This window comes from Canis aureus, chromosome 18 (assembly GCF_053574225.1).
Source record: "Canis aureus isolate CA01 chromosome 18, VMU_Caureus_v.1.0, whole genome shotgun sequence".
NCBI lineage: Eukaryota > Metazoa > Chordata > Mammalia > Carnivora > Canidae > Canis > Canis aureus.
This window is the reverse complement of record NC_135628.1, coordinates 18,908,520-18,926,790: the sequence shown is the minus strand read 5'-3', so window position 1 is coordinate 18,926,790 and position 18,271 is coordinate 18,908,520. Positions and strand designations below refer to the sequence as shown.

Sequence of the window (18,271 nt, the reverse complement as noted above, 5' to 3'; positions counted from 1 at the left end):
AGGATTGAGAGTCTCTATGGTTTATCTCCCTCTCTGAGTTCATCTTGTCTTATTTTTTCCCCTCTTCCCCTATGATCCACTGTTTTGTTTCTTAAATTCCACATATGAGTGAGATCATATGATAATTGTCTTTCTCTGACTGACTTATTTCACTTAGCATAATATCCTCTAGTTCCATGCACATTGTTGCAAATGGCAAGATTTCATTTTTTGATGGCTCAGTAGTATTCCATTGTATACATATATCATATCTTCTTTATCATTCATCTGTCGATGGACATCTGGGCTTTTTCCAGTTTGGCTATTGTTGACATTGCTGCTATAAACATTGGAGTGCAGGTGCCCCTTCAGATCACTATATCTGTATCTTTGGGTAAATACTCAGGGTGCAATTGCTGGGTCATAGTGTAGCTCTATTCTTAGTTTCTTCAGTAATCTCCATACTGTTTTCCAAAATGGCTGTATCAGCTTGCATTCCCATCAACAGTGTAAGAGGGTTCCCCTTTCTCTGCATCCTTGCTAATACCTGTTGTTGCCTGACTTGTTCATTTTAGCCTTTCTGACTGGTGTGAAGTGGTAGCTCATTGTGGTTTTGGTTTGTATTTCCCTGATGCTGAGTGATGTTGAACATCTTTTCGTGCATCTGTTGGCCATTTGTATGTCTTCTTTGAAGAAATGTCTGTTCATGTCTTCTGCCCATTTCTTGATTGGATTGTTTGTTCTCTGGGTGTTGAGTTTGATAAGTTCTTTATAGATTTTGGGTATTCTCCCTCTATCTGATATGTCATTTGCAAATATATTCTCCCATTCTGTCAGATGTCTTTGGGTTTTGTTGACTATTTCCTTTGCTGTGCAAAAGCTTTTTATACAATGAAATCCCAATAGGCCAGTTTTGCTTTTGTTTCCCTTGCCTTTGGAGACATGTCTAGCAAGAAGTTGCTGCCTGTGTTCTCTAGGATTTTGATGGATTTCTGTCTCATATTTAGGTCTTTCATTCATTTTGAGTCTATTTTTGTGTATGGTGTGAGAAAATGGTCTAGTTTCATTCTTCTGCATGTGGCTGTCCAATGTTCCCAAGACCATTTATTGAAGAAACTGTCTTTTTTCCACTGGATATTCTTTCCTGCTTTATTGAGGATTAGTTGACCGTAGAGTTGAGAGTCCATTTCTGGGTTCTCTATTTTATTTTATTGATCTGTGTATCCGTTTTTGTGCAAGTACCATACTGTCTTGATGATCAACCAAAACCATAAGATACCTAGAAATAAACGTAACCAAAGAGGCAAAAGATCTGTACTCAGCCCAATTCCAGATTTCAAGCCCTATAAGAGAGCTCATTCTTTCTAGCACTGAATATATTGTCCATTGTCTATACCACAGTTTATTCACTCATCTACTAAAGAACATCTTGTTGCTTCCAAGTTTTGGCAATTATGAATAAAGCTGCTATAAACACCTGTGTGAAGAATTTTGTGTAGACATGAATTTTCAATTCATTTGGGTAAATACCAAGGAGTATGATTACTAGGTTATATGGTAAAATTTGTTTAGTTTTATATGTAAAAAAACAAACAAGCAAACAACAAACTTCCAAACTGTCTTCCAAAGTAGCTATACTATTTTGTATTCCTAACAGCAATGAATGAGAGTTCTTGTTCCTCTATATCCTTCCTAGCACTTGTTGTCAGTGTTTTGGATTTTGGCCATTCTAATAGGTGAGTAGTGGCATCTCATTGTTTAAATTTGCAATTCTCTGATGACAGATGATGTTGAACATCTCTGCATATGCTTACATGCCATCTGTATATCTTGAGTGAGGTTAAGATCTTAAGACTTGGGTGTGTTAAGTTCTTTGACCATTTTTTAATTGGTTTGTTCATTTTCTTTTTTTTTTTTTTTTTTTTTGGTTTGTTCATTTTCTTATTGTAAAAACTTACAGTTTGTGTTTTGTTACCCTGGCATTGGTTCCTATGGAAGTCTCTGCTCAGATAAGTTGTGGTTCTCTGTATTTGCCTCTTTCCAATTTATAGAGAAGTAGTTTGGCCTCTGACCTCACTCTTCTCACAGATCTAGGAAGAGTTGTTGACTTTTCAGTTTGTTTAACTTTTTATTTGTTCTTCAGATCGAGAGGTAACTTCTAAGCTCCTTACATGATGAACTGGAAACCAAAAGTCTGTTCAGTCTTTATTTTTTCTGTTTTTCAGGGTTTCTTATATAACTTTGTATATAGCATGTGCTTAAGACTCTTGCTAAAGTTTGTTGAACACCATTGGTAATAGCTTATATTTTCAAGCACTTTCTAATCACCAGTCACTGTTCTAAGTGTTTTTACATATGTAATCTATTTAAATCTCATAAGAACTCACCTGTAAGTACTATTATTATTTCTGTTTTACAGATAAGAAAGCTGAAGAACAGAGACTTTAAGTATCTTCCTCTAAAGGAACACAGCCACTGAACAATGAACCAGAATTCAAGCTCAAAATATTTGAGAACTCATGCCCATAACCGCCATGCTCTATGACCCAGCTAACTCTAAAAATCCTGCTAGTATTGTGATCTGATTTAGCCATGAGAATTTCAATAGTCCAACAGATTATTTCTTCTACTTATTTTGGAAACTGCTAATATATTTAAATTTACCACCCAGACATCTGAAATTAATGAAAGGGAATGATGTATCCTTACGAGGAGACGATTATATTTTTACGTAGCCCACACAAAAAGTGAAGTACCACAGGAGTTCTTTGAGTTCCCAGAAACTCATGAAGTTCTTCTTCAGCCCATCAGAGATACTCCACATAGTACTAAAATGAACTTAGTACTAGAAAAAGACTCCCATGGTCCTATGAATAGAAACATGTACACCATTTTCTATGACAAATTAGCACTGAGACTTGCATAAATATAATTTTGAGGGCACTAATGTTTTAAGACAACCTAGGTCATTCTGATTCTATTGGATATACTTTGAGGTTCACCACCATTAACAGACAAGCCAAAGATAATCATTGCCCTGGAGGCAATGGCAGCTGTAGCAATGAATCCATAGTCTGTTGTAGCAGCAACCACGTTTTACTCTGTGCTTGGACTGACTGCACATTTCGTTCTCTTTCTATATGGAAACATGGTTTATCTATACCACTGATCTATTCTCTTTCTTTCTGACAACTGATTCAGAGCTTAAAGTTTAAAGAATATTCTGATTTCATTGGAATTCATTTTGGTAGGTTTAAGATACATTGGAAACTGGGACAGAGATGTTTACATATCAAAATCCTGGGTCATTTTTAATCAATATGATCTTTATCAACCAAGGGGATATTCTATGGCGATTAGCCAGTATCAGGATAGTTTATATAATCAGGTGAGCTACATGTTCCTTCCTATCCTCACTTGGCTGAAAAAAGAATCATATTGTAGTTAAATTTAGACAGTGAGAAAATGTTCTTCTAGGGGCACACAAGATATACATAGAAATTCCTTATCTGCTCTCCACTCAAAAAAAAAAAAAAAGACTTTGCATTCTTTAATGTTATATTATAGCCCATTATTATGTTTTGAGAACACAAGTGCTCAGCTCTTCTTCTTTTTTTTTGGGGGGGGGGTAGATGACACCTAATAAGTTATGGACAAATATATTAGATATATTTTTGATGTAACACTAATTTATATAGAATGGATTTTTCATTCATTCATTCATTTGTTATTGACATCTGCACCAGGCTGGTGCTGGAATGGACAGACTGCAATGACAGTCCAAGGTTCTAAGTGTGGCCACAGTGATAGAGACAACAGGGTCTGAGAACTCGGAGAAGAGGACAACCAGTGAAGTGCTTTAAAAAGGTGTGCAGAGAAGGCTCCAAGTAGGCAAGCACTAAGGACCCCAACAGAACCAAACACAAGGATGGTTGAAATTCTGACCTCATCTAGCTAGATCCTTTCTTTCTTCAAAAATATTTCATCAAGTTCTGCAAATTTATAATGGGTCTGTAGATGGCATGCCGCTGACCGTAGATTTTTTTTCAATAGGATTGAATGTCAAGGGACTCAAACTATTTACTAGAGGCAACACCAAAACATGGGCCTTCTAGGTCCGGCATATTTCAGAACACAATCTAGTAAGGGTACATTTGGCAACAGACTTCCCGTACAGTACTGAAGGCTGCACACTGAAAAATCCTAAGGAAAAAGATTTCTAACACAGACCTTGTAGGCATGTATATTCCTCTTGGCAGAAAAATGGTAGTGAAGAGTTTCATTTGAATTAAAGCAATATGTTAGTAGAGTTTTTTGACTGATGGAACTGAAGTATCCTGAACGGAGGCTAGCCTTTTTTCTAATTCCTACCAAGGTATGTTGGTTACTGGTAGCCCTGTTTTTTGTTCATCTCAAACATTACTCTTGCCTCTGCCAGGAAATAGAGAGGAAATGGATCACCTCAGGAGGTAGTCCCCTCTATCATCAGCACACTGACCCTGCAGACCAGGCCTAGGACAGATGATGAGAATTTAGGAAGATCAAAGGAGGAGGTGAGAATAGCAGTAGCAGGAAAGAAAATCACAGGATGCTTTTTTCCTATCTCACTTGTTCTTGGTGTCCTCCTCTCATGGTGCGAAATCTAGGAGTCCATGACCCCTTTGCCTGCATTTTCAGGGCATCACGGTTTCACTTTCCTTTGGTACCTCCAGCAGAAAATCAGACAGAAGAACATCTCAGGTAACAAAGTGCTTGAATTTATACTCCTCAAAACAGGGACCCTCTCTTATTCATTGTTTCATTGTTTCAAGGGGATAGCTTAACACCATTTGGGGCTTAAAGCAGATACTGAAAAAAAAAAAACTGTGATTGAGCAATGGGAATGAATATAATTATGAGGTAAAATGCACTTTTTGGAACAACCAGTTGATTTCATTTAACCCTGACTTCATTGGGATTAATATTATAAAGCAAGCAATAAGGCAAAATTGGCTTCCACAAGGCCAGTCATCTTGGCTCTGCTGTACCTCTTTTCTCAAGAAATGATGAGAAGTGGCATGTGCCAAAGAGAATTTCATTTGAAGAAACTATCAAGGGATAGTTATTTAATTAGAAGGAAAAAAGAAAACTTAATCCAAAGAAATCAAACAGTACAGGGGGGTGTTATTTGTATTTGTAAAATATCCTAAAAGTAAAAACAAAATGGCAGAAGTTGAATCACAAATAAAAGAAAGTCACCTCTTCTCTGGGTTATCTGCAAAGTTCCTGAAATAGACAGTAACTGAAGTAACTCTCTTACCTTGTAATTGTTCATGATTTCAGCTAACCAGGGCTTAACGGTCTTGACTGTATCTTCTCGCATGTATTTTTCAACTTCAGATCCATCACTAAAGGTCTGGTTTCCCACATGGATGGCTTGCCTCACTTGTGGGAGGGACAAAAAAGTCCCATAGTAATTTTGGTCCTCAGCTTCCTGGCAGAAGGGGACATCAAAAAAATATCAGGGAACATGACCAGGTGGCAGGAACAGCATGCTGAGAAAGCTTCAAATTTCTCGACGGCACTGGGGGTTATTCTGTATGTTAGTAAATTGAACAATAAAAAAATAAATTAAAAAAAAATTTCTCGTAACATAAACAATGATGAACAAGATGAGACCTGACTCTTAACTGGTCTCCATCCAGAAATTTTGGATTTGAGGGTTCTGAGGGAATTGAAATTCTACTAACAGCAAAACTGGATGACACCCCATTTGCAAATGCTCCATTTTCCTTTCTTGCAAACTAACCTTTTACAATCTGTGACTCCAATCAATAACCCCATCTGAGGCAAAGACAGGAAAAATGCAAGAGGTGAGATTATCAAAAGCAATTTGCTCCTTGTCAGAGGCTCTATGGAACGAAGGTCAAATGGACCAGAGGAGCCAGGAGCCAGGGTGGTGGCATGGTGGATTAAAAGCTGAGGCTTTCTTTCCCATGTTCTGCTGTTTATTAAAACCACACATACAAAATAACCAGCTAACCATAATTGAAGAGGGGAAATACACCAAGTGTAAAAACAGATGACTTTATGAAGGACATTAGACAAAAAAAAGTTGTCCATAAGTCTTATTTTTTTAAAAAAATACTGCATAAAAATCTGTGATATTGATAAGCCTGTGATATTCATCATACTAAAAGAAGAAAGGGTGTAAATGCTGTTTTTAAGAAATTACAAAAGGATAAAAGAGAGTTTGAGATCAACAATCTTGTGCATCCTCAATTTTTGCTAATTTTTTGAATATATTACTTTGTCAAGGAAGAAGAACTGTGATTACAAATTCTGTTTCTCTTTTGCCTACCATATGGTTTTTTCTTAGGGGAATCTAAATCCAAAACCACAGGGTTGGCAAATTCTATTGAAATTAGCTTTATATTTTATCTATAAAATAGTTCATAAATAAGGCAATTTTAAAAACAAGATGCATTGGGGTGCCTGGGTGGCTCAGAAGGTTAAGCATCTGCCTTTGGTTCATGTCATGGTCCCAGGGTCCTGGGATCGAGCCCCACATAGGGCTTCCTGCTTAGTGGGGGCAGCAGAGGGGGAGCTTGGTGGTGTCTGCTACTCCCTCTGTGTGTGCTCTCTCTCTCTCTCAAAGAAATAAACAAACAAATAAATCTTAAAAAAAAACAAAATGTATTGTCATATGCACTAGATAAAGATTATACAAATTCAAATACCCACTTTGGGTATTTGTTTTATTTGATTGTGTTTTATTTGATTATTTCTGCACAAAGGACATCAACTTTGGTCTTTTTTTAATGGAAGAAAACTACTTGAATACTTTGAGAAATATTCCAAAGGGCTTGAAGTGAGGGCCATACTAAGTGCACAAACCATCTTAAGTTAAAAGTAAGGCAAAGCAAATATTTTCATAAAGGCTTTGGCAATTTTGCTTATCCAAGCTGTCTTAAGTACAGAACAAATAATGTGGACATTTTCAAGAAACTCACTACAGACTTGGCATTCTGGAACCTAATTCCCAGATCTGTAATCCTGGCCTCTATCCTTGACAAAAGAACTTTTGTATAACAAGCTCTACTGGGGGGAAATTGTGTTAATCAGAGGTTGTTTTGAGTTATCTGGAATATCATACATTCTTGATGGTCAGGTTATAGCATATACAACATTGGTGGGGGGAAAATCCTATAGATTAGTAGACCAAATAAAGCCATACAGTTAGGACATGTTTATCTAGTATAAAGTCAACTATAGTGTTTCTCAAATTGGAAGAAATTTGATTTTGCCAAAACTGTTAAGCAAACACTATCATAGTTTTAAAAATGTTGTCATTACCATGCACTGTAATATGTTATAGTAACTAGGACATCCTGTGACATTCTGGAAGTAAGAAGGGTTGTTTGTGAAGTCACCGTCTAGTAGTCTATCCAGTATCTAGGTCAGGAGAGAGAGAAGAAAGAAAGAAGGAAAACATTAGGGTAGGTAAAAACACACAGGCACTTGTCATTGCATTAATTCAATAATTTTCTCATTCTTCCATTATTTCATTCAGTGACCATTTATTGCATATCTTCTGTGTGCTGGACACTGTCCCAGGCACTGGGGACACAGCAGTGTGAACAAGGCAGCTCAAGTCCTCCCTTGTGAAGTTTATATCCTGGAGGGGACCAATAAGCAAGCATTCGTAGGAAAAACATTCAGTATGATAAGAATGATAGGCATTAAGGGGAAAACTAAAGAGGAGGTAGGAGGTGTCATGGGGCATGTGGGAATGTGTGTGTGTGTGTGTGTGTGTGTGTGCATGAGTGCAAGGGACACTGCAGAGACAAGGAAACACAGGTCTCACTGAGAAGGTGGCATTTGAGTCAACCTGCTGGAAGGAAGAAAGTGAACCATGCAGACATCTAGGGAAAGATCTAGGCAGAGGAAACAGGGAGCCCAAAGACCCTGACTGTGAGAGTGAGCCTTGTAGGGAAGGATTGCCATGACGTGGATCATTGACCGTTCACCATAGTACAAGGAGAGAGGGCAGAGGCTGCAGACATATATGCAGGTGCTTGGAGCTGGTGGAAGTTCTCTTGGGACTTCTGACTTCAAAAACTTGTCATCAGTGGTGGTGAGAGCAGTGAGCATGGTTGTATGCTCACTGTCATGTGAAGCAGGAGAGGCAGACATGGGGTGGTAGACAGGTGCTTTTAGCCAGGATGGTGGTTTTGCCAAAGGAGCTGGGATGACCCTGAGTTTCAGTTGGATAATAAGAAACTAAGACCCGAAGGGGCTAAGTAAGGATCATGACATGGTAGTAGGATTGGTGGACTGGAAGACAATGGGGTTGCAGGGCTGTTATTAGAATTGGTATATTCAGAGAAGTGACCTGGCACAATGAGGATCTGAGGTCGTGGAGTGACTGTCAGATTTTTATTTTATTTTATATTTTATTTTATTTTATTTTATTTTATTTTATTTTATTTTATTTTATTTTATTTTATTATTTGTAGTGGGACTGAGCAGCTAAGGTAAAGAGGAGAACAAGATTATCGAAAGAGAGGAAACTAAGGAACTGAGGGGCCAGGTATTAAAAGGATCATTCATGCAGACACTGTAATCACTAGACATGATGACAAGAGTGATGTCCTTGAGAGAGAATGACAGTAAGGCATTCTCAGAGGATGAGATGGAGAAAGCTAGAGAGTGTTAGGCAACTACAACAAGAAGTGGTGGGTAGGATCACTTGAGGATGTGAGAGTCAAAGCTCAGTGCTTCTGGAGGGACAGGACATAATCTGAGGGCAGCAATGAGGAGCAAGGAAGACACCCACTCTACCCATGAACCAAGTGGTAAAAAGTAGGTAAGACAACATAGCTCCTGTTTGAGAGGGGGAGTGACAGAAGCAGGGGAGAAGCAGCCGTGGGGCAGAGCAAGAAGATGAAGGGAATACTTACAAAAGAGATCGAGAACATTGGGACATTTTTGGACGAGGATATTGAGTTTGTAAAGGGCTCTTATAAAAACATGAATTCAGTACATTTTCAAACACCAACTTACAGGAATTCAGGACAGTAGTATCCTAGTTTTACAGGTGAGGAAACTAAGGCACACAGAGGTTAAGTCACTTACCAAGGACGCCTCCCTAATCATGTCAGAGGAGAGATTCAAGCCGAGGCCATGCCTCTGCAGCCTACATGCTCCACCCTGCACACACGCTGGCTCCCCAAGGGGCAGACTACCATCTCTCCTACTCTTCAAATGCTTTCTGGCCATGCTTTTTGGTTTAATACAAAATTCCATTATTTTATTAGATTAGTTTTCTTTACTGAACATGAAGCAACTTAATTTATCCAAATTACTATTGCCACAGGGCTAGGGACCAAGCATGAAAAGGATGGTCATTGTGGAAAGGGGAGGGAGTGATAAGTATGCTCCAGCAGCGTTACGGACACTCAGGACCACTGCCTCTGGCTGTGCAGATTGTGCACTATATGGGGATGCCTGGCTGAGGGGTGAGGTGGGGCAGAGAACAGCCAAAGGTCTGCTTGCCAAACTGCATAAAAGACTTGGGCTGCACATGGAGAAACAGCCAGCTTTTATTCTCATACAATGGTGGTATCTACTTGCCAAACCCTGAAGCCACAGGACCATGTCAGCCCAGAGGAGGTATCTCTTTCTTTTCTAACTTGTCCACCCAGAGGGGACTCTGTAGGTGGGCAGTAGTCCTGAATGTACGCAGCATTGGGGAATTTATCTTTAGAAATTATCTTCAGAACCAATGGAAATATAGATTCCACCCTTAAGGAAAGATCTGGTTTCAGAAAGAGTCAAAAATCATGTGTTATCAAACAAGTTAAGGTGGGTGGTCAAGACCTGTGAAATCCAGTTTCTGGTCAAAACTTGTTTTACAGAAAGAACTCTGTGATCCAGAACCTTGTCATGGTAAGGGGGACATTACAGGGCCAGAGATGGGCCACTGTGCATCTTGCAGAATGTCTAAATGTCCCAGGATTTTTATAGACTGCCTGAAAGTTACCGCAGGGGAAACACTAGGGTGGGAATCTGGGGAGAATGATTCTAGTCCTAGGCCTGCCACAGTCTATTAAGTGGCTTCTGGCAACTGAATTCAGCAACCCCAGGCTTCCGCCTCCTCATCAGTGGAGTGTGGATGTGTGTGTGTGTGTGTGTGTGTGTGTGTGTGTGTGTGTGTGTAGGAGCGGAAGATGGTCTATAAAATTCCCTCTAGCTCAGAGCTACTGCTTTTTGATTAAATCATTTCAAGGGATCAGAGCATCAAACAGCCTTTATTAATTAGGCTTGTGATTTGGACATTTGTATTCTCTTGGGCTTCTGGATTTCTTGGAGTCTTCTAGTGCATACGCTGAAACACATCTGACCACTACTTGCTTCCTTTCCTAAGTATCATTTTATCTATTTCTCTTAAAAGAATACAAAGGTTTTTATGTTAACTCATCACTCAAGATATTGGACCAGTGGTCTTAGAGACATTGTGTACTGTCATAGGTTTGTTGTTTTTGTCTTCTGTTTTTGTTTTGTTTTGTTTTTTGGGCCCTTTTGCTTTGTTTTCTGATGAATCTAGTTTGGGAGAGCTCTAACTTAATGGGCCATCTTCTCATTACCTCTGAATACACAAAATAACCTGAATTTTTCAACAGTTTGGTTAACCCTGTGGGTGCTCAGCCTGTTGCATCATGCACCACGGACATCTTTCTGCTTTCCTTATCCCTTACGGCCTATCACATGTTCTTTCTCTTGACATCACTTAATCCCTGTATGCTTCCTCAAAAACACATCAAATATCTCACTTGCCTATTGGTCTCACACGATATAACATTTTGATATTAATTTTAAATTCTAGAGGTTAGGGGCCCTGGGTGGCTCAGTGGTTGAGCATCTGCCTTCAGCTCAGGTCATGATCCTGGGGTCCTGGGATCGAAACCCATATCAGGCTCCCTGCAGAAAGCCTGCTTCTCCTTCTGCTTGTGTCTCTGCCTCTCTCTGTGTGTCTCTCATGAATAAATAAATAAAATCTTAAAAAAAAATTCCAGAGGTTCAATCTTTTATCCTTTCTCCCTATTACAACAGATAGCCTAAAACCAGACTTGCAAACCGTGTCATTGCATGTTGAAGAGTAATCCTACATGTCCCCATAAGATCCCTCTTCCTTTGCATTTACATTTACACAGAAACTCTGAATCTGCACTCTGCAGCCACACCAGGTGTCCTGACACAGAGAAAGAGGAGGCCAATGGCATCTTGAGGTATGGGTGGGGGCTTCCTGGACGGCTTCAGCTGCACATCTTGCTGCTGTAAGATTTCATGGTAAAGACACTCACTGCTTTGGGGATTTCAGGTAGTACCATGCACCCCGCTTGTAAAATGGAGCATAACCTTGTTGCCCCCTTCTCCGTAAGTTTGTATATCTCCTGTCTTGATCTAAACTGGCTGACCTGCAGTGCTTAGAAGACTATTAATATCAGGCCTCAACCTTAATAACAGTAATGCCATTAGGTAAACTGGTACAAGATATGCTCCCAAGAACAAAAAGACCAAAGTCCTCAAAATGTAATCCTTGCCTCATTTACTAATATGTGAAACACGATGGCTCTATAGTAAAGGTGGCCAAAAAACTCCTAAAAAGGATCGTTGATACATGATCATTGTCTGCATTGGCAAAACAAAACAAAACAAAACAAAAAACTTGCACTCCTGTATGTTCATATTTAGTATAGTCTCAGATTTTAAATAACTTCTACCCCCACGAAAAGGGTGGGGAACAGAACCATATTATTCGATTCTCAAATTCAATTTTAGGGAAGCATTGTGATGATATTTACAAATACCAATGGCTCTTTGTAAAAGTTTCAAATTACTATACTTCATAATCTTTGTTCCTGACACACAGAACATGTGACATTCGTTACACACTGTGGCCACTTCTCCAACTGCAACGTCCTGTGTGGATATCACCCTTCTGAAGGGTTTAAAGCATATGCTGAAGCATATGCATCCACTTTCTGGGTCGCCTTTCTTCTGATTTCCTTGAGATAGGGTATGCCTTTAGGGCCAACACAGCATTTAAAGAAATCAAAACAGTTAATGAAAGACACAGTTAGATAAACACTCCAAGGTGATCACAGGTTTAAAATAGAGCCAAACTAAATTCAAAGAGACCCAGACAGTTCTTTTCTTCACTTTGACCCCACTCATCTGCCCCCTGCTCTCGGACAGCATACCAGATATTCCTTCTCTAACAACAACAAAATGCCCGAGTACCACGGTCCTTCTAGGACCAAGCTCAGATGGTTCTCATTGCTCCAGGGCAATGCAGGCCCCAGAACTCACTTCAAAGGCTTTAAGCCACTTCTCCTCCTTGATGTATTTCACACAGTTATCACACTGCTTCTGGAAGTACTTTCTCTGCTTCTCATCCAACAAGCCAATTTGGTACAGGAATGTTGCATAGCCCTCTATGATCTGAGGAGAAAAGAGAAACATAAAAAACACAGGGAAAGAAAGAGAGAAGCTAGGGAAGCCCACTTTCTTGGTCAAACAACCCTTTGTCATTTGTCAATCTTGTGTTGCAATTAGCCAAGCAAGACAATTATACACCCAGGCACATCCCCCAGAACACACAAACACATTCACAACACGTCTAAACATACACAACACACACTGCACACACAATGCACACACATACCACAAACATACACACACAACACACATATGCAAAAATACAAACATCACACACACACATACACACACATACATGTGCTCCACGTTCATGCTCATATCCAACCTAGGCTGACCTAATGAGTTGACACCTTAAAACACTTGATGAAAATTAGAAGATTTAAGTCATCAGAAAGTCAACTGGGCAACACCATTTCCCTCTATCGAGTTAAGTGTCTCAAGTCAGAGGAGCCTCCATTGGATTCAAGGGGATTTAATCTCCTTGAAAACAGAACGGAAAGGAAAAAGGAGACACCTACCGATTCAGGATCTGAATACGCATCTCCAAGAGCAATTCCTTTCAGGTTGATCTTCATGCTCATCATGGGGTTGGGGTTAAGAATGTGGATGTAATGTGCAAGGGCTGGCACATATTTCCCTGCGTAAGACTGAGAGGGGTGTTAAAATGAACCATCGCAATTTGGTGTTATAAGCATGATGTGCTTAAGCTAATTAAAATGACAGTAAAATAGCCATATCTCCACATGAGACCCAGGTTACCCTACACTGTAAATTCCACAATGGCACAGAGCTGTGCCTCTCACTTCTGCTGGCCTCCCAGATCGTGTCAGTGACAGGCAAGTCACCGGGGAGGTGCACGAGAAAATGACAAGTGGCCATGGAATAGGTGGACAGTCTGATTTCCTTCCAAAAATAAAATAATGTGGACCAGTGAATAAAGTTCTGCCACCCACAGGGCTCTTCTTACCTGAAGCTCCATTTAAAACTGTTAAAAAAAAAAAGATCTCAAGGCCAAAATTAAGACTTCAAATCTGTATGATGATGCAGTTTGAAACTTACATGTATTAGAACAAGAGGGAAAGGACAGTCATATGTATTGGCTACTAAAATTGTCACTGGTCTATTATCTTTGTTTCCAACCTTTTCAAGAACAAGGTTCTTTTTTCAATTTCAAAATATTGTGTGGACACAAGCATTATAATTCTGCCTCTAGATTACGCAGAAAAGAAAGCTACTCTTCAGGAATATTTTAAAAATAATTTTGTATTTTTTACATGAAAAAGCTGCCTTTTGACATCTCCACTTGCACGTCTAATATTAAACTTCATATGTTCAAAATGAAGCTTGAGGGACGCCTGGGTGGCTCAGCGGTTGAGCGCCTGCCTTGGGCTCAGGGTGTGATCCTGGGGTCCCGGGATCGAGTCCCCACATCGGGCTCCCTGCATGGAGCCTGCTTCTCCCTCTGCCTGTGTCTCTGCCTCTCTCTTTCTGTGCCTCTCATGAATAAATAAATAAAATATTTTTTTAAATGAAGCTTGAATCCTCAAGCCTTCCCTACAACCTCTCTATTAATGTTAACTCTGTTCTAACTGCTTATGCCAAAATCATGGCACCATTTCTTTTCCTTTTCTTTTTCCTTTTTTAAGTAGGCTCCATGCCCAGCGGAGAGTGCATCACAGGGCTTGTACTCACGACCCTGAGATCAAGACCTGGGCTGAGATCAAGAGTCGGACGCTTAACCAAATGAGCTACCCAGGTGCCTCAGTGCCGTTTCTTATCTCTCTTTCTCTCACGCTCCACAAAAGTCCATCAGTGAACCTTGTCAACTCAACCTATTCTGTCAAAATAAGCCCAGGCTCCAGTGTCTTCATAGACCCCCACTTCATCACCTTGCTCCGGGTTGTTCCATCAACTCTTCTTGCTTGGATTATTGTAGTAGCCTAACCAGCACCTCCCTGCTTTTATCCTTCCCCTCATCCAGTCTGTTTTCAAGAGAGGGGTCTACTAAAACATAAATCTGATCTTGCCACTCCTATGCTCAAACTCTCTAATGACCCCCCCCCCCCCACCTCCCTCAGAGTAAAAGCAAAGTGCTTTTTTGGAGGCATAAGGATTGGCATGATCTGGTCACTTCATTAACACTATCCCTTGCAACCCTCTTACTCATTCCTCTCCAGCCCCTCTTAGACCACAGTCATGATGGTGATCTGTACTGGTCCTTCCACCAGGGCCTTTGCATTAGCTTTTCCCAGGGGGAATGCTCTTCCCCCTGATGTCCATATAGTTAACTCCCTTACACCTTCAATGAGGCCTTCTAGGGATGCTTTCCCTGGCCATCTCATCTAAAATTTTAACACTCTCTCTTTCTCTCTCTCTTTTTTTTTACATTTTCTTTTTCTTTTCTCTCTTTTTCCATAAAATCCTTATCACTTTTCTATAAACTCTTACTATTTATCTTGTGTATTGTTATTCTCCCACCCACACTAGAATAGAAGATCCACGAACACGAGGGTATGTTTGTTTTGGAGGTTAGTATATCCCCTGTGCCTGATGCTGTTTGATGCTGTTTATTTGTTAGTGCTCAATAAACAGTTGCTGAATGAATGAGTCTTGAATTAATCTACATGCATATGAAAAAATACTAATGCATATATGTTCAAAATAGACTAAAAGCATTGAGTGGGTATATATGAGTCTGCAAACCCTCTGTAATATTTCCAAGGTTCTGTCTGCAAGGGGTCTGTAGTTCAAGGGCTGGGAGCCTCCAAGAGCTTTCATTTATTCCACACCCTAATCATATGCTGGAGACGTCACTATGCTCATATTTCTATGAAGGCCTGGAGGTTCAGAGAAGTTAAGGGTAGAGTCAGAATCAAATCTACTCTGACCTACTACCAAACTTAGTCTTCTTCCAAGGTATGATAAAATAATGTAATTTGCATAATTTATACAAAATCTCACTGATGCAGCTCTCTTGTGCAACAGCAATTATTTAGGCAAAGTATTGACTGAAAACAATGTATCCATTCATAACCGTGAGCACATTTTAGCTTCCTTGTGATAATATAAAGATGTGTTTACATGCTTGAAATTTGATTTGTTGCATAACAGTGCTATATTCTCTTATTAGGAATAATAAGTGAACATTTATCAAATATAATTTCTGTAAGATGAACAAAAAACAAATTTCCTTGAATAATCATTTTACTGGTAAAGATGTATTATATAGTCTTCATTCAGTGATGGTTCTTTAGACAACTCTTCTGTCAAAGGCATTGTGATAGATATTTGAGAAGACACAAAAACACAGAACTTGTGCTTGTAAAATTAATCATGTCTTTTGAAAAAAATATTATGAAAACTTGACCTCTATGTGGTAGGCCAAAGTTTTATGCATTATTATTCTCACACTGTGTACCTTGCCCAGCACATAGTAGGAACTAAAAACATATTTGATAAATGAATGACTCATCTGACATCACTGCTAAACATTTTCCTCTATTGGATGTTATCACTGAAGTTGTCTTGTTATAATAAGATCAGACAATAAAACATCTCTTTGACTCTTTCTGAGACAGAGGGACATGGACTTTAAATTGCTCTATTGATGGTGATGACAAATTCAGGCTAACACAGCCACATTTTTATGGCATCCTCCCCCTTGCAGCCATCATGCATATCTGGGATATATCCAGGCAGGAAATTAAAAAGGAACACCCACTCAATTTCTGATCATCGACTATGAACAGGCTACCTCTCTCACTTTAATTTGAACCCATTTAAAGTTAACCTTATCTTTCCATTCTTGAAATGATGAAAACAAGGGTCTCTGCATTCCAATCATGTCCCTGGCTAGAATTCCACTGAGGGTTGGCTGCCTCCACATCTTCCATTTCTCATATTAAATCAGACTTTAATTAAAGGTCCTGGAGACTATGTCTGTGGTCTTTCAACTGGGGCTCCGCCTTGGGTTCATCCACTACATGCTTGCCAAGCTGACCATTTAAAGAAAAGAAGGTGGTGAAATGGGTAGTTCTATAACTATGTCCAAAACAGATTCCTCAATGTTCAGTCCACATCTGCTAACCTAACGATGATGCTTATCTCATTTTTGCTTTCTAATGACTATCACACACTTCCTTGCCCTGTGTCAGTGTGACAAATCCTTCACTGCTGTTTTCATTAATCATTCCATTGGTTGAGTGGCTCAGGCTGTCACACAGTAGACAATTATAGGATTATTTTATGGAAAACAGACACTGAAACATTATAATGAAATTTCAATTATTTTCGCTATCCTTGTTGAGACTTTTTTTTTTTGCAAGATCAGACCAGTTTATCTTCCTGAATCATTTATTTCTCAATTTAATGATTCTCTGACCACCACAAGCAGTTTAAAAGACAACCAGACAATAAATCAAATGTCTTACTTGCCCAGCTTTCTCTTCTCTGGATATATTTTAAATAGAACAGAAACTTCTATTTGCCAGGGGTGGGGGGTGCAGTTTGAGATGTGGTAGTATGATGGATCAGAAATGAACTATATGGCCCCTTAGGACTTATGATTGTAATCCTGTAATTTTATGAACTCTTGCTTCTTTTGTTCTGAGTTCCGTCTGTAACGAGAGCAACAACCACCGCAATTATCAGCCCTGTGGTCTCTCTGATGTCTTGCTGGTGTTCACCAATGTGGGCAGCAGCTGGCCAATGCAGCCCCTGAAGTCTGTGAATTAACACTAACCTTCTACCATCGGATCAGACCCTAATCTCCAAAAAGCTCGGAACAGCATCAAAGCGATTATAAAAGAGGAAAAGCGCGGCCAGAAACTATTTGAACACGTAGTATTTTCAAATTCAGCAGTGACCCTCCAATGAGGAACTCAACCAGACAAACGTACTCATCTAATACAGTAGTCCAAATTAGGTTAGCAATCGACACATCAAGATTTTCGTCTGCCCTTATCATTCCTTTCTAGTACTTAGAGCAGCTTCCAGCTCCAATTTCCAGCACTGTTGTATGGCTCGTTCTCCTCACAGTGACCACACTTTGAGCTCACCTCTGACAAGAAGGACCAGAGATATTAGGGTGTGTTTGTGTATGCTTGTATTTGCTGGGGCTTGAAGAAGCAATAAACCTCCAGTTTTTCTCTTACATCACACGGATCTCAGGATTCAGCTTGCAATCTTTTATTTCTCCCACGAGAGGAAGAGGTCTCCCCATCACAGCTGAACAGTGGGTTCTGAATCTCTGTCTGCGATCTCTCTAAGTTCTTAAATGATGTTTGGAACAGTCTAATGGAAATCACGTTAGGAGCAGATTGCACTTGTAAAAATAGTCTAGAGAGAATGTAATGCTTGGTTAATTATCCAGATGTGTAAAACCACAATGAACTCGGACTTAAAGAAACTTGTAATTGTGTATTCTGTCTGAAGCCCTCCCCTCTTACATGTTTCTGCAACACTCACAGCAGACTTACTGTACCCCTGCCACCCGGTTACTTTTAAAGGAGGAAAAGCCTTTTCATATCTAAAATCAAGTTTCAATCAGCTCCCCTAGAAGAAAAAAAATCGTGTCAGAGAATAATACTCTAATGGAAACAACGTTTTCTTGCAGAAATGTCACATATGTTAGCTGTTACTATTGTTTAAACTACATTTCTTGTCTACATTTCCCACTAAAGTTTAGTTTTAAAAAAGGGATGCAGCTATATTCATTCTCTCCCTCGCTTCTAGGTATACATTTATTGGTAAAACATGCAGAATCTCTATTGATAATAATGAGCAATAGCCTCTGAAATAAGACACACCT

The 18,271-nt window shown here is 39.5% G+C and overlaps 1 protein-coding gene across 4 annotated transcripts in view; it reads right to left on the bottom strand.

Moving 5' to 3' along the window:
- Positions 1-18,271, bottom strand: part of CPVL (carboxypeptidase vitellogenic like) — a 126,994-nt gene that overhangs the window by 50,872 nt on the left and 57,851 nt on the right. For 3 of the 4 annotated variants that reach the window (XM_077856378.1, XM_077856379.1, XM_077856380.1), the window contains exons 8-11: positions 12,981-13,109; positions 12,334-12,465; positions 7,315-7,413; positions 5,279-5,452 (exon numbers count right to left, since the gene is read on the bottom strand). In XM_077856378.1, coding sequence (XP_077712504.1) covers positions 5,279-5,452; positions 7,315-7,413; positions 12,334-12,465; positions 12,981-13,109 — 534 coding nt within the window. The remainder of the gene's footprint in view (positions 1-5,278; positions 5,453-7,314; positions 7,414-12,333; positions 12,466-12,980; positions 13,110-18,271) is intronic. The other variant, XM_077856381.1, reaches the window with a different exon arrangement.